The 15,957-nt window shown below is 39.7% G+C and overlaps 1 protein-coding gene across 2 annotated transcripts in view; it reads right to left on the bottom strand.

Moving 5' to 3' along the window:
- Positions 1–2,889: 2,889 nt before the first annotated feature.
- The window catches only part of LOC308404194 (protein mono-ADP-ribosyltransferase PARP14-like), a 31,904-nt gene continuing 18,836 nt past the window's right edge, over positions 2,890–15,957 (bottom strand). The window contains exons 12-23 of one of the 2 annotated variants that reach the window (XM_080894100.1): positions 15,567–15,788; positions 15,066–15,171; positions 14,428–14,577; positions 14,268–14,330; positions 10,592–10,774; positions 10,040–10,243; positions 9,301–9,425; positions 8,110–8,345; positions 7,760–8,028; positions 7,350–7,495; positions 6,363–6,537; positions 2,890–3,356 (exon numbers count right to left, since the gene is read on the bottom strand). In XM_080894100.1, the coding sequence (XP_080750226.1) occupies positions 3,076–3,356; positions 6,363–6,537; positions 7,350–7,495; positions 7,760–8,028; positions 8,110–8,345; positions 9,301–9,425; positions 10,040–10,243; positions 10,592–10,774; positions 14,268–14,330; positions 14,428–14,577; positions 15,066–15,171; positions 15,567–15,788 (2,160 nt within the window). In that variant the 3' untranslated portion in view covers positions 2,890–3,075. Of the gene's footprint in view, positions 3,360–6,362; positions 6,538–7,349; positions 7,496–7,759; positions 8,029–8,109; positions 8,346–9,300; positions 9,426–10,039; positions 10,244–10,591; positions 10,775–14,267; positions 14,331–14,427; positions 14,578–15,065; positions 15,172–15,566; positions 15,789–15,957 lie in introns of both variants that reach the window. The other variant, XM_080894099.1, reaches the window with a different exon arrangement.

Genomic DNA, 15,957 nt, shown 5'->3' with positions numbered 1-15,957 from the left:
TTTATACTATTTATACTCATAGAAATTAGTGTAAGAGTGATGATGTACTGAGACAATCTCTCCTGAACCAAATTCCACTTTTGGTTTTAAGTGGCCTCCTCCTTTGTAAGCAACCAGAAACCAGACAAACATGATTTCATTCCATAAGCAGTGTAGCTCTTGTAAAGGTCATCTTCCCTTTACATGAGTAGATCACACATTTACCAGCTAAATGTGGTCTGATAATTTATTTGCAGGTATTGCACAGATATAACATGGATATTGATTGAGTTCTCTTAAAAAAAAGAGTTTACCATGAATCATTTCAATAACTGTAAAATGTCATTTGTCATCCAGACTGTGCTAAAATTTACAACATATACAAGACACACTTGAACACAAAGATGCTACACATACAAATAAGCTGAATTGTCCATTAACTACACACTGCTGTCTCTGAATAAAAGTAACCTTCTACAAGTCTTGCAAACATTTGAAACAAATTTTAAAAGAGGAAACAAAAGAGCAGTTTGGGGCAAGTTACTTTCAAAAAGTAATTTATTATAGTTACTTTCTTGAAAAAAGTAACTGAGTTACTAACTGAGTTACAAGATTCTAAAAGTAATTAATTACTTGAAAAGTAACCATTGCATTACTTTAAAAAAAATGTTTAACCCTCTGGGGTCCAGGGTATAATCGGCCATTTTAACTACTTTTGATGTTTCCTCCACATTTCACCTTTAAAAACTATTTACTTTGTCTTGTTTGGTATCATCAGCACAACCTCACATGTCTGAATTTACAGTTATCTTTTCATTATATTTTTTACTGTAACAACCACAAACATGTTTAATGAATCAAACAAATTATTTGTGCCACTCTAAAAACATAATTTCTGTCCACCATAAAGGAGAACATCACAGCCTGATACCTGCAGGTCTGACATGCTCTTTTTTGACATGCAGCGGCGCTGCACACATTAACCAGGTAAAATACATATTTAGGCAGAATTGTGCAAATATCTATTTTTTTCAGCAGCATAGAGCTTTTTTTCCCAATTATTTTTTAAAAGTCAGGTCAAGGCTCTAAAAGCACAAAGGCGATTCGAGGCTGGCGGCTCACAGCAGTTTTTGTTTGCTGGATCCTTTTAGTTCAGCTGGGTGTCTTTCCTTTTGTTATATTTCTTTAAGAGTTCAAAATGTGTTAATTAAATAAATAAAACGTAATTTTCTCTGTAGCACTTCATGGATTTCATAAGCAACACACCTTAGTAGCATAAAGGTAAAAACAATATATACAGTGTTATCTTCATTTTAGATGTCAAAAAGTATTTGCGGCTCCCAGTGGTTTCTTTTGCATGGAAACCAGGTCCAAGTGGCTCTTTGGGTGTTAAAGGTTGCAGAACCCTGGCCTAAGGGAAGCATGTGTAATGTAAACAGAATTGGTCCTAGCACTGAACCCTGTGGAACTCCACAATTAGCCTTAGTGTTTGAAGAGGACTCTCCATTTACATGAACAAATTGGAATCTATTAGATCAGCGTTCCCTAACCCTTTTTTGTGCCACGGACCAGTTTAATGTCAGACAATATTTTCACGGACCGGCCTTTAAGGTGTTGTGGATAAATACAACAAAATAAAATGATACGACCAAGAAAAAAAAACTGTCATATTTTGTAAGTATAATAATAATAATCGTGAATTCACTATGCAATTGTGTAACTTTATTAACAGCGTGCTCCTGAAATGCGCCAACAACATTTAGAACAGGGGTCAGCAACCTTTAACACCCAAAGAGAAGTGGCACAATTTAGGGGATGTAGAAACTAAGGGGTTTGATCTGCGATGCTCATTAATTCCACTCACCAAGGGGATTGAAGGTCAAGCAACCGGGGAGTCTGGATGAACAGTCTCATAGGTCCAGGCCCGTTACATTCAAGCAAGGACATGGAAGAAAAGTTCCCCTTCATAGAAACTGTCTGAGCACAGGGGACCAGAAATGCTTGCCGCCCCTTACCAGCTAGTCTCCGCTTCCAGAACAGTCTAAGCTTCACCTGGACACCTGCTCTTTTTCCTCTCCTCCTCCGTGATTTGTGTAGATCCAGAAAGGTACCACTGGTGACGCCTGACGAAGATCCTGACACCGGCAGCGGAGGATGGAAAATACCGTCGCAGGAGGATGAGGTATCCAGACCCATCATAGAGGATCGAATAGATAGGAGCGTTAGGCGATCACAGACTAAGGCAGCCAACACATCAGTGACAAAAAGGGAGAGCAAAAGGGCCGAAAAGCCCTTTTCCGTGCCCAGCTGTTCCTAATCATCCTCCATATTGTATGGCCTATTTAATGGCGGTGCTGGGCGACAGTCAGCGTGGGAGTATTGTACCGAGCCTGGTAGTAATTGCTGGCATCGAGCTAAGTAGAGACTAACCTGCTGAAGAGAAGACTTAACTTTTTGTATTAATTTCTCCTAGGATAGAGACGGGAGGCTCAGCTGGAGAGGAATTGAATGCTGGCTCACTAGGGGAGAAGACACAGACACAGTACCACACACAATTGGGAAACGGGAAACTCACTCACACGGAGGACTACTTGAACATTGGACTCTTTGTCACCCTTCCTTTTTCACTGTAAATAAAAGCACTGTCTGTTCCTTCAGAAGCTCCACACCCGGGTCCCTCATTCCCCGTGACAACCAGAAGTGATTGAGTGAGTAAGTTTACCAAGTGACGTGAGTTACAGCTACACCAAAGTTTTCTAGATATGTGACTAATCATAGCGACACCCTGGGTGACCTGAAGGGAATGGGAATGGCAGCAGGAGACAATTTAAACTGGAGTTTACTTTTACGATTCTCCGATTATTGTTCACATTAAAGAAATAACAGAGAAGAGAATCACTGGAATTTATTTCAGCGTTAGTTTAATCTTCCTTTAAAATGTGCTTCAAAATATTTAAAAATAATGTGACAACAGCAAATGAAAACAGACAAACAATATTTTATATAATTTGTAATTTTAAAGAATGAACAGTCAGAACAAACATAAGAGGAAAGGTTATTATTTTTTTCTCAGAAATGTTGCACAGTGGTGGCAGCTCATGTAAATGTTATAAGGTATTCTGGGTAAGCCTGGATATCATTGAAGACCACAAACATGGTTGGATTCGACATGTTATCTGTGACGCTGTCATACAGGTCTGAAGCGCTCCCAGATTTGGCTGGAGGGGTGATCATGCCACTGTTTCCTTGAGTGTATTCTCCAACAAGAACCTTGGCCTGGTACATGCGCTTGTGTCCTTTGGCGTCAGGGCTGGCGTAGCCTTGTGCTGAATAGTTTGGGTTCACAGCAAAGTAAGAACCTTTGCCGATTGCTGCACCTACTGACAGAGTGAATAAATAAAAAGATTTAGTCAAAGATGGTCGACAAAAGTTTTTTTTAAGTGAACGCTGCTCCACAGCTGTGGTCTCTGTCAGATATGTATCATGTATGTCATTAGAGTGTTTAACTATCAGTTTGTAGGTGGAGGGTAAAAAAAAGCTGTGGCTTGTTTCTGGTAGCCCAGGTGTAGCCGGGAACATCCGCCCTAAATGTTGGTAAAAAAAAGGTTTGTGCCTGTTCTTCTAAAGAATATGTAGATAGATCCGACTGAGCAATTTGAAAATCTGTCGTGAAACACGGGATGTTTTATTTCTCCAACAACCAGTGAAAGTGTCATCCATTGATTAATAAACTATTGACTGTAAATAATCTAAATAAAACATGCCAAAAAATAAAACATGGAAATCAGCATAATAACTGCTGAGGAACATCTGTCTGGCCTACAGGGTTGAGCCAGCAAAAGACAAGACAGCAGAAAATGTCTCTCACTGACTCAAGCTATACCTGAGCAGCAGTGGAAGAAAAGACAAGGAAAAAAAACAGAAACAGAAATACAACGCGAGTGTTTTTGTTTAACATAATGGAAGAGTTGTTGAAGTGACAAGGAAACAGTAAACGGCTAATAGCAAACATGCATCTCCAGAAATATGATTCATGGCATGTCACGAATTTATCAAATCATCATTTAGCCTGGAGAAATAGTTTGCTGCTTTATAAGAAAGCCCTCCGGAAAGCAAGAACATCTTACTATTCATCACTGATTGAAGAAAATAAGAACAACCCCAGGTTTCTCTTCAGCTCTGTAGCCAGGCTGACAAACAGTCAGAGCTCTGTTGAGCCAACCATCCCTTTAACGTTAACTGGTAATGACTTCATTTAATAACTTAATATTCACTTAGACTCTTTTTCTCTAATTGATCTTTCTGAGTTAACTTCAATAATTACTTCCTCCAAACCATCAACGTGTCTTTTAGACCCCATTCCTACAAAACTGCTCAAAGAAGTCCTGCCATTAATTAATTCTTTGATCTTAAATATGATCAACCTATCTCTAATAATCGGCTATGTACCACAGGCCTTCAAGCTGGCTGTAGTTAAACCTTTACTCAAAAAGCATCTCTAGACCCAGCAGTCTTAGCTAATTATAGGCCAATCTCCAACCTTCCTTTATATCAAACATCCTTGAAAGAGTAGTTGTCAAACAGCTAACAGATCATCTGCAGAGGAATGGTTTATTTGAAGAGTTTCAGTCAGGTTTCAGAGCTCAGCACAGCACAGAAACAGCTTTAGTGAAGGTTACAAATGATCTTCTTATGGCCTCTGACAGTGGACTCATCTCTGTGCTTGTCCTGCTAGACCTCAGTGCAGCGTTCGATACTGTCGACCATAATATCCTATTAGAGCGATTAGAACACGCTGTAGGTATTACAGGTACTGCGCTGCAGTGGTTTGTATCATATCTATCTAATAGACTCCAGTTTGTGCATGTAAATGGAGAGTCCTCTTCACACACTGAGGTTAATTATGGAGTTCCACAGGGTTCAGTGCTAGGACCAATTCTGTTTACATTATACATGCTTCCCTTAGGCAGCATCATTAGAAGACATAGCATACATTTACACTGCTATGCAGATGACACCCAGCTCTATCTGTCCATGAAGCCAGATAACACACACCAATTAGTTAAACTGCAGGAATGTCTTAAAGACATAAAGACCTGGATGGCCGCTAACTTTCTGCTTCTTAATTCAGATCAAACTGAGGTTATTGTACTCAGCCCTGAAAATCTTAGAAATATGGTATCTAAGCAGATTCCTACTCTGGATGGCATTACCTTGGCCTCCAGTAACACTGTGAGGAACCTTGGAGTCATTTTTGACCAGGACATGTCCTTCAACGCACATATTAAACAAATATGTAAGACTGCGTTCTTCCATTTGCGCAACATCTCTAAAATTTGAAATATCCTGTCTCAGAGTGACTCTGAAAAACTAGTTCATGCATTTATTACTTCCAGGCTGGACGACTGTAATTCATTATTATCAGGAAGTCCTAAAAACTCCCTGAAAAGCCTTCAGCTAATCCAAAATGCTGCAGCAAGAGTCCTGACAGGGGCTAGAAAGAGAGAGCAGATTTCTCCTGTTTTGGCTTCCTGTTAAATCCAGAATTCAAAATCCTGCTCCTCACATACAAGGTCTTAAATAATCAGGCCCCATCTTATCTTAATGACCTTGTAGTACCATATCACCCTATTAGAGCGCTTCGCTCTCGCTCTGCAGGCCTACTTGTTGTTCCTAGAGTATTTAAAAGTAGAATGGGAGGCAGAGCCTTCAGTGATTCTCACGTATTGGGTTCTGTCACTTCTGCAGCTGGTCCGTCACATTATTGCCACCCCAAAAACACTTCCTCTGTCAATTAAGAGTTGATTTCTTTTCTACTTTCACTTTGTTCTATTAAAATTCATTTGTGTTTAATTCAACTGCTGTTGTGTTTTGTTTTGTTTTTACTTGCAGTGTTTGACCTTATAGGCCTCCTTATATTTTACTGCAACACACAAACCTCTGTATTTTTGTTTTCTGTTTTTCTCCTACACAAGCAGGTGTTCAAAGTTAGCAGTCAATATTAATCTACTAGTAATAGATATGACGTCTTCATGTTACCTAGCAACCATCTACCAATCTAACGAAATCTTATGAAAGATTTGCTGATTTTATGTTCACAATAATAACATGTAATTACATGTAATACTGAATATATGGACTTTGATATCTTTGATATCTTTGATATCTCCCAATCATGTTGTCAGTAGTGTCAATATTCCATCATTTCACACATTAACAGCAGAATTTTCTGCAATAACAAACTGAATGAATGAAAAGCTTACATTTTATATTATTGTTTCTGTTTGCACACATTATTTGTTACATATTTGGTAAGGATATTATGGCGTCTGCTAATTGATATTACTGTTCTATAAATGTGCCGTGTATGAGTGTTCAGATACCGTTTGTTCCTGCATAGCTGCGGTTGAAGCCTTTGTTGTTGATGAGATCGACAGATGTAGCCCTGGTGCCATGAAAAAGAAGCTTTTCGTTGTTTTTATGTTTATTCTTTGCCTCCATTTGCTTCTTCAGGATCTGGTAGTTCTGCCACAGTGTTGGATTTTGGACCCGTTCAATCTGCCAACACAATCCAAACACATTATTACTTCTCATAGTTCTTACCTTCTTACCTCTGCTTATTTTGTCTAATGATGTGTGTATATAGATATTTATCTTTTTTGCTCAATCATGAAAACATTTCTTCCTTACTCCTTTTTACTAGCAGAAACCTCCACCTGGCTCTCTTTGTACATAGATGAACTTTGAAAGATTTCATCCATATGAAAGAGGTGTGCTGAGGCTGGCTCCAGCAGTTTCAGTCCCCATAGACTCCCATTTTAAATGTCCAAACTTTATAGCAGAAATACATACGTTATGGTTGTGTTTTGGTCTCTATAGATAATCACTGCCTTCATACCAACTTTGGGGATGAGGAGGAACTTTTATATAACTTACTTGTTTGATTTATGTGTGTGCCGTTGGAGCCTTTTGGAGCATTGTCCTATTATCTCACAAATAATATGGCTGAAGTTCTGTTAATTATTCTAACAGAGCTCCAGTTTTGGGCCACAGGGAAATTATAGGATTTCACTGTGGACTCAATGATTCCCATGATGCATTGAGTTTTTCCTTTCCAGTCATCTTTCTCACTCAACATGTGTTAACAGACCTCTCTGCACTGAATCATACTTGTTATTAATCCAGTTATAAATGGTGAAGCTAAAACCAAAGCTTTAACCTCACACCAGTGGGTGATTCCATGGTGACTTCATCCATCTTTTATGTACAGCATATGTAAAACCTTCGTTTACTATGGAGACTTTTACTAGTCAATTTTTTTAACCGTCACAGTCATACAGTCTGCTCCGTGTATTTGTGACTGAACATACACTGATGATGTTAACATGAAGTCGATTCTTTGTCAGTTCCTGCTCCACGTTGTTGTATTCCTGAGATCCTGGAGTCAGAGCAAACAACTTCACAAGGTCTCCTTTCATGTCCTCCCAACAAGAAGGCAGAGGCAGAGCAGTGTCATCTGTAAAAATCATTGGAAGAGCTCAGTTCAAACTAACAGTGCATATATACAACATGCTGTGATTAGAGTTTCAGTGGAAGATGTAAAATGTGGTGGCTACAGACTGATCACCTCTTCTGTTTTTCAGCTTGTTTTTTATATTATTATTAAAATTTTTTGTATTTTAAGGGAAGAAGTCAGAACTCACCGCTTAGTGTTCATTTAACCTGTTGCATTTTTCTGAGGTAAAACCTCCATAAAAGACAAAGTGCCTAAATGACTCACCCTTCACCTCTTTCCGAAAGAGCTCCATAGGAGGCCTCTTTGCTGTAACTGCTTTTCTAAGTCCTGGATCAGCGGTGTACGTTTCATTGTTGATCTTGATCTTCACCTTTTGTTTCTTCTCTAGCGCCTCCTCCAGTTTGAGGTTGGTGTAAATATCAAACGGCACCATTGAACCACTGCGGTCTGGATACTGCCACTCTACCAGGCTGCTCACTAACAAAGCCTGTCTCTTTGAGTTCTCCGCCCTCTCCACTTTCCGGATGATGTCCCTGATGGTCATCAAATAGAAAAAGCAGTTAGGACTTTGCACTGAACATTCTTGAAAAACATTTACGTCTCTGTTTGCTGACCTAAGTGCAGACTCAGCAGTGAACACGTCTCTGGTCAGACCCTCCAGGTGGATCTCGGGGTCCTGGTCCTCTGCTCCTTTGTCCAGACGGATGCTGACCGTCAGTTTCCTCTGCAGAGCCTTCAGCTCCTCCATGTCAGCCTGTGACATCTGACTAATGAACGGGTCAGAGATGGTTTTCTGTGCCTGCTCAGCAACAATCAGGTCATTAATCCTTTTCTTGGCCTCACTCAAAGCCTGCAGGGTTGGAGAAATCGTGGTACATTTTAGTTACAGGTATCGATACATTTTCTTAAACTCACAGAAATAGATTTATTCAGTGTTCTGGAACCATTTAATGTGCATCAGTCTGTCCAGTAATTCTACACAGGCTCTCTGACAGCAGCCAGATTTGTCTGTGAGCAATGTCGTTCCAGTCTGGAGAGAGAATTTATTTATTTAAGTTCAGCTTGACACATGTCTAAAACTACACATAACATCTCTCTCGCTCACTCACAAAACTTTAAGTATGTGTGGACGAATCACCTGTTATGCACAGATCACGTTGAGTTTGGCTTGTAGCTGCTAACCAGCTGTCTGGTCTGGGTCAACTTATAGCAAAGTGGAGAGAGGCGTCGGAAAGTTGCACCAGCAGAACATTATTCCTCTGGAGGTGGTAAACACAGTGATCAGCTGAATCCTAACATTTCGCTCACAGCTGGGCCTGTTCGACTCTCTTTTGGCTGCAGCAGCTGCTACTATAAGCATACTTTTCTTCTTCTCACTCGCTGTAAACTTCGTACTGCAGATGTTACTCTCACTCGCACACACACTGCAGAGAGAGAGGCGGTCCCTGTCTTCACCACAACATTCAACCGTTGGCACAGAATACATTACCCATCAGGTTAGCTACTTAAAGGGAAGGTTATGCCTGAAACATTTAACATTTTCTTAGGTTTATTTTTTCACCAAAGCTTGTGGGAGCTACAGCTGAGGGGAGCCGTCTTCTGTTTTAGACCACACAGGCTTTGATTTGTTTTGTTCTCTGATTAGCACAAAGATTTGCAGTTTGACTTTGGGCACGTTGCTCGATCCAGATTGCCTTGCTACAATAGGCAGGATATGTTTGATTGTTTGCTTGTTTTCCATCCATCCATGTGTGTGCAAAAAATTAAATATTGTTGGAATAAAAAATAAATGAATAAATGCGTACCTTGTTGTCGTCGGCACACAGCTGAAACACTGTGGGCTCAAACTCTTCCCTCTCCAGAACTAAGTCAACAGAGCTGGACTGAGCCGACCCGGATACCAGACCTGACATGAACTGGCGGACTGATGCTGAAACAATAATAATATCCAACGTCAATCCATCTGACAACATTTTATGTTATGATCAGAAGTTTCCAAACACTCATTGTGAGCATGAATGTCAGGGTAATTCTGGCCTTTTAATGATTTCTTTCTTTCAATTTAGTGATGCTCATTTTCAAACCAATACACTGAATTTTAACTTGGGCTCATTCAAATTCAGTTTTAAAAAGCATTCAAATTCAAGTTCTGCCCGTACTAAAACCCCAATTACAAAAAACATAGAAAACAGATCCTTACACAAAGACATTTTACAGTTTCATTAACATTATTACTGCTTTTTTAAAAGAACACTGCCTATCAAATGCACCATTGCCTTCACCACAATGACCAGGAGGGAAATTAAAAAACATGTTAAAAACACATCAAGAGAGACTTACATCTTTAGGATCAAACCACAGAGATGTTCAGATAGTTCAAGTTATTCTGAAATGCCTTTTTGATTTTGGTCAATAAAAGAGCAAACATTGTCTTTTAGGAGAAATTTACTGGTACTTTTTAAGCCACCATGATCAAAATGAAATGGATAAGTAAACAATTTCCCATCTACAGTTGGGTTTCCCTACCAAACAACAGCGACGTACCTTTGAATTTGCCAAAGACACTCTTCTCCTCCACCGTCTCTCCCTGTCTCTTCTTCATGCTCATGTGGAAATCGTTCAGCATGGCCGTCTGGAAGATCAGGATCTTCACACTCTGAACAAACCTCGGCTGTTTCTTCCTCACAAACTCCACCACTGCATCCACCATGGCATCAGCCACCGCTGAAGGGCTGGCCCCTCCCTGACCTGACAGGCAGACAAGGATGATGATGGTGATGATGAAAGGATGGAAAGAGGATGAAGAGTACACTTTGTGAAACTCAACAGAGCAACAATCTCACATCTGGCTGCAACATTCATTACAGCTCGAAGATGAAAGAGTTGGACAAAACCAACAAACTGATGGTTTTGGTGTAATCTAAGATCTCAAAGACTCTGTAGAAGGGATCTGGTTAGTTGGTGTGTTTCAGCTTAATATTAATTTGGTGTGACACAAACTCTGATGGGACCTTTGTCACAGTTCCTCATGCAGTAATGACCTCTGCACACTGCTGCACAGCAAATCAGTGAATACCATAAATAATATGTACAGACCTGTTCCCAGGGCAGGGAAGGCCACAGAGCTGAAGTTGTTCTCCTCGCAGAACTTCAGCACTGAGTAAACCATGTCTTTAATGTTTGCAGGGTCGTTCTGGCCGACGACGTGGACGATGTTCCTGCTGGGCAGCTGCCCGGCTGATGTCAGGATCATTGCATGAGGCTGAGCCATGGAACTCACTGCAGAGTGGAAGCACATGAGGCTTATAACACAGTGTGGCAGAATTGGTATTTTCCAGTCCAAAGCTTTACACGTTTGAAATATTTTAAAAAGTATTCCAATCTGATCCATAACTTTGAAATTCTATTTTTCACATCGGAACCTGAAATTTGGTAAAAGGTAGTAACAGCAAGGTAGTGACTTTACAGTAAAGATATTGATCGATATTGATTGTTAGTCTAAGCGATGGGCCAAACACAGCTGGACAGGGCTGTAGAAGTGCATCAACCCAGTAACAGGACTGGTATATGCGCCTTTGTGTGAGGAAGAAGAGGAGCACTGTCAAAATGACCTCCTGCAGGCTACTTGCACATGTTTCTGTGTGAGTAGCTGTACAAACTGTGGAAACGTTTCAGTAAATGCAAAATTGCAAAGCGTTTAAGTGTCTTATCATCTACAGTACATAATATCACCAAAAGATTCAGAGACTCTGGATAAATCTCTGTATACAAGGGACAAGGATGAAAACTGAAAAAACATATATCGATCATGAGTTTCAGTATTTAGTTGCAAAGAACCAGATGCAAAATTTAATGCTTTAATTGATTAAATAACTCACTCAATAAACTTCATCCTCTACCGCTTATACTTTTCAGGGGCGCGGAAGGTGCTGGAGCCTATCCCAGCTGTCATAGGGCGAGAGGCGGGTACACCCTGGACAGGTCGCCAGTCTGTCGCAGGGCCAACACACAGGGACAGACAACCATTCACGCCTATGGGCAATTTAGATGAATCAATTAACCCCACTAACTGCATGCCTTTGGACTGTGGGAGGGGGCCGGAGTACCCAGGAGGAACCCACGCAAACACGGGGAGAACATGCAAACTCCACACAGCAAGACTCGGCCTGATGGTGGAATCGAACTCAGGACCTTCTTGCTGTGAGGCAACAGTGCTAACCACTGTGCACAAACTCCACCATACCTGAAATCATTTTAAAAATAAATAAAAAATGGCTTACTCAGGTATTAAAATTTAGTTTAAAAAAGAACATACTTTATAAATGTTATATTAAAACTCAGTGATGGAAACAAAGAATTATATATAAAATACAGAAATAAGGTGACACTAAGTGTAAGTCAATAGAAACATACAAACCTGTGCTTCCTCTGTGGGATTATAATATTATCTAATGCCATGTTAGACCCCTAATTAAAGATTGTGAAACTATTATGTAGTTTTAGTTTGCAGGATTCTCCTGAATTAGAAGAAGGTGAAAACTATTACAGTTATTAAACTGATTTGTATTACATTAGACTGCTGATTGAATGAATGATATTGTTTATGATGCATTATACTGCTGAGTTATAGGAAATACTGTTTTCAGAGAGTCAGGACTTTGCTGACTTTGCTTTTTCTGATAGTGGAGGAGACAGAGAGCACATCACCCCCACCCCAGGCAGACAAAACAGGGAGCCAAGGCCATAAGTCAGGCTCGCTGGGAGTTAGAGAGAATGTGAATGTTTAGGTTTTTACGACTAGGTGGGGGCCACTGGAGGCTAGGAGAGTTTGAGTAACCCTCCACCAGTTTGAGACTTGCTGTGACCCTCTTCATGCATGGCTCCCCATCCGGATGGTTTATGCTCATAAAGTGTTGAATTGTATGGAATAAAAGATTGTTGATTGAGCATTTATACACCGAGTAGTGTCCTTCCTTCAGCCCAAAGATCGAAAGAATTGGGAGGATTTAACACCTAAAAACAGTTGAGCAAGAAATTGTGCCAGAATTTATTAAATGATGAAAATCTTGCAAATAGTTTTGACCAGTTTATCTCCAAAGGAGACAACCTTCCTTGGGCTATTACTCCTCCCGAGTGCCAATATAAACTGCATTTACAAGGCCATGCTCTTTTTTCAGCTGCTCCCTTTAGAGGTCCTCTACCTGCTCACAGTGTCTGCAAACATCACATATCATTTTCTTAATGATATCAGTAAACTTCTCCATTCTTCAGGTGTCCTCTCATATGTCAAACAGTCTCCTAAAAATGTCTCTCTGTCCTAGACCTCTCCATACCTGCCATCTGTACCAATCACCTTTCCAGTCTTTATTCTCTTCATAGCTGGCATCACTTCCTTACTAATTGCCTGCACTTCCTTATTCACTAACTGCTCTTCATCCTACCCTCCTTTCTCTGTCATTTTTTACAAGTTAATTATTTAACTTGGATATCTGTGAAAAAAGAAATTAAAGATGCTGATCACAGAGGTGGAATCTTAACAAAAGAATTTGATGCGATTAATTTCAAAATCCATCAGAGACAGCACTCGTTTGTAAGTTATATGTACATTTATAAATAAATGCTATAAAATCAACATTAGTAAAACTATTACATTTGTGATCTCAAAGTGGTCAATATTAGGACGACGTCTTTTCCTTTCATATTTCAGTGATTCGGTGTCTATTCCTCTAGAATTTTGTAATGTTTGCTGAAATTGGAAACGTATTGAACATGTCTGTATCCTGATAAATGGTCCAGTTATTGAAAGTTGAAAGTAAAATTCAATAATTTATTAAAGGTTTAAATTGGTAAATATCTGACCTTTAAGAATTAATAAAGACATTAAATATGTTAGCTCATTTTTTCCATTCCTTTAATGTGAAGCTCTACTTACCTTGTACCAGTCTTTGTTTGAGCCTTATTTTTATGATTGTAATCTTATATGGTACAAAGCGTCTCCTACTTATCTCAACAGATTACAGACTTTACATAAAGCAGGTATACGAGCCATGACACAGTCCACAGAAGATGCTCTGATCCTACAAACTTCTGACGTTAACTGTAACACTTTCATAATGTCTGTGTTATGTGTAATGTGACATTAAGACTGAACAGCAGACTCACTCACAACACGAAGGAAAGATAATTTTTGAGTGGAAAGAAATGCAAACGTAAATGTACGAGTTTGTGTTAAGACAAGTAAGAGCTTCGAAACACTTTATAAATGTTAACCACTGTCATCAACCACTATCTTTAACAGGAATTTAATAAACTGCTACTAAAATATGTTTGATTCTGAACCCTGTATAGTAAATATAGCTTTGAACTTTAAACATAGCGCAATATTAAAGTTCATACTTAAATTCACACAACTATTTCCGTGTACGACTGTCTAGATCCATTGGATTTGTATTATTTATTTAGTGATTTAGGTTGGCATTGTACGTACAGTGTATGTTGGGAATGATGTATTTCCTGTATATCATCTGATATCTAGGATTCTGTTTATGAGCTCTGGACAGTTTTCAGGGAACCTATTTCACAAATAACTACTTTACGTTTGATTTCTGAATAAACTGAAACAGACTTCAGGGTTTTGAAATTAATACATTTTCAGTTTTAACTGCCTGGTGATGCTGAAAAGGGAGTCAAGTGTGCCGTTCCATGTAGAATAGAATAGAGTAGAATAGCCCTTCATCATCAGTGTACATGTACAACGAAATTGTAGACACACCAAACTGCGCACACTCTCGCTCAACTGTTATTCCAGCGCCGTCCAAGATCGCCTTTGACACTCCTGAGAAAAGATAAGAGGAGAGCAGTAAGTCAGACGGTACATTGACTTTCTACAGTTAAATACAGTCTTTGTGTTTTTAGCACTCAGAAACACTCACCTGCTTTAAGGTTAAAGGTCTGATTGGACGAGTTGACAATGACATCACTGGTCTCTTTGGTGATGTCACCTGACGACACCTCTAAAGCGAGCTGACCCATCTGCATCTGGTACACACCGAGGGAGGTGGACAAAACTGGGCCAAAAGTGGCTGAAACAAGCACACGCAGACTTTCAGCGGATGATTTTAGACCTGCGATTTTATCTGGAGGCTCGAAATAACACCAGTGACTAAGATCCTTATCTGTAAATAATGAGGCCTTTTCTGATCACTAATTAAATAGCTCAGCTGATTTGTCTTAAATGTGTTAAAACAAGAATTTTCAACTGAATTGAATTGATGGGGTTTAGTGGTTAGAAATAATTTTTCCCTCTTCTGCCACATACCACTGGCCATCTGAGTCCGGCTCATAATGTTTTTAACATAAAGCTAAAAAGCAACACCTGTTGCACAACCTTAACCCATCGTCTATTTACATCATAAAGACACGAGTTGTTACTGATGGTCGTATCAGGGCTGTTCTTATAAAACTGTGACTGCCATCATGTTTCTATGACCTAACTAAACTCTATTAAATCATCATATAGTGGTTTAATATTAAATAATCACTCATTGTAAAGTTTAAAAGGACTGCTTACCTGAGGAGTGTTGTGATTGGCTGACAGGCTGTTGAACTGGTGGCTCATTAAAATCATGCCGTTCACGCTGGACGTTCCTCTGACCGGTGAACTCTCTGGTGAAACACTGACCAACAACAATATAACTTAGATGTTACTGCTATAACTGCAGCTCAATGAATTGATAAGTTAACAGTTAGACTTATGTTCACACATTACATCATTTTAAACCTCACAGCAGTTGTAATTAGATTTTAAGACAACAAAATTCTAAAAGTAACTATTTGATATAGTCTAATTTTGTCTGTTTCTAGTTCTTATTGCTTCCTGTTGCTATATTTGCAGGCTGAGTTAATTAAACCTTCTCATCCTTCTCGTACCCGTTTCATGTGATAAACAGTATGTACTGTGTGTTACTCTGTGCTTTCACTCACTAACAGGGTGGGTTTGCTCGTCTCTAGTGCTCACTGTCAGAACATGATAAGCACTTAAACAGCTCCTATCAGAGAGTCACAAACTCACATCCACGGTTTGGCTGTCACTGGGGTGAACAACGATGACCACCTCTCTCAGACAGTGAGGGTTTCTGCTGCTGCTGTACGAGCGGATCTCTCTCAGCAGGAGTTTGGACACCAGGGCTCTGGGGAAGCTCAGGTTTCCTGTCCCGATGGCTGGGAAGGACAACGATGTCATCTGACGTTTCTCAGCCTCCACGAGACAGTATCTGATGATGGACGTTAACTCCTGACAAACAGAGATAAGACAAAGTGAAGCTGGACTTTAGTGACGGGTTATAAACAGTACGGTGCATATGTTGTTTTTTTTTTTAAGAATTTTAATCACTTCAAGATCTTGGAGAACATGTTTCCATCACATGCTACCGTGGCTGAATTTACTTTTTGGTGCCACTAGG

Source organism: Rhamphochromis sp. 'chilingali' (genome assembly GCF_963969265.1).
Source record: "Rhamphochromis sp. 'chilingali' genome assembly, chromosome: 10".
In the NCBI taxonomy this organism is placed as follows: domain Eukaryota; kingdom Metazoa; phylum Chordata; class Actinopteri; order Cichliformes; family Cichlidae; genus Rhamphochromis; species Rhamphochromis sp. 'chilingali'.
This window is presented reverse-complemented; position numbering and strand designations above follow the sequence as displayed.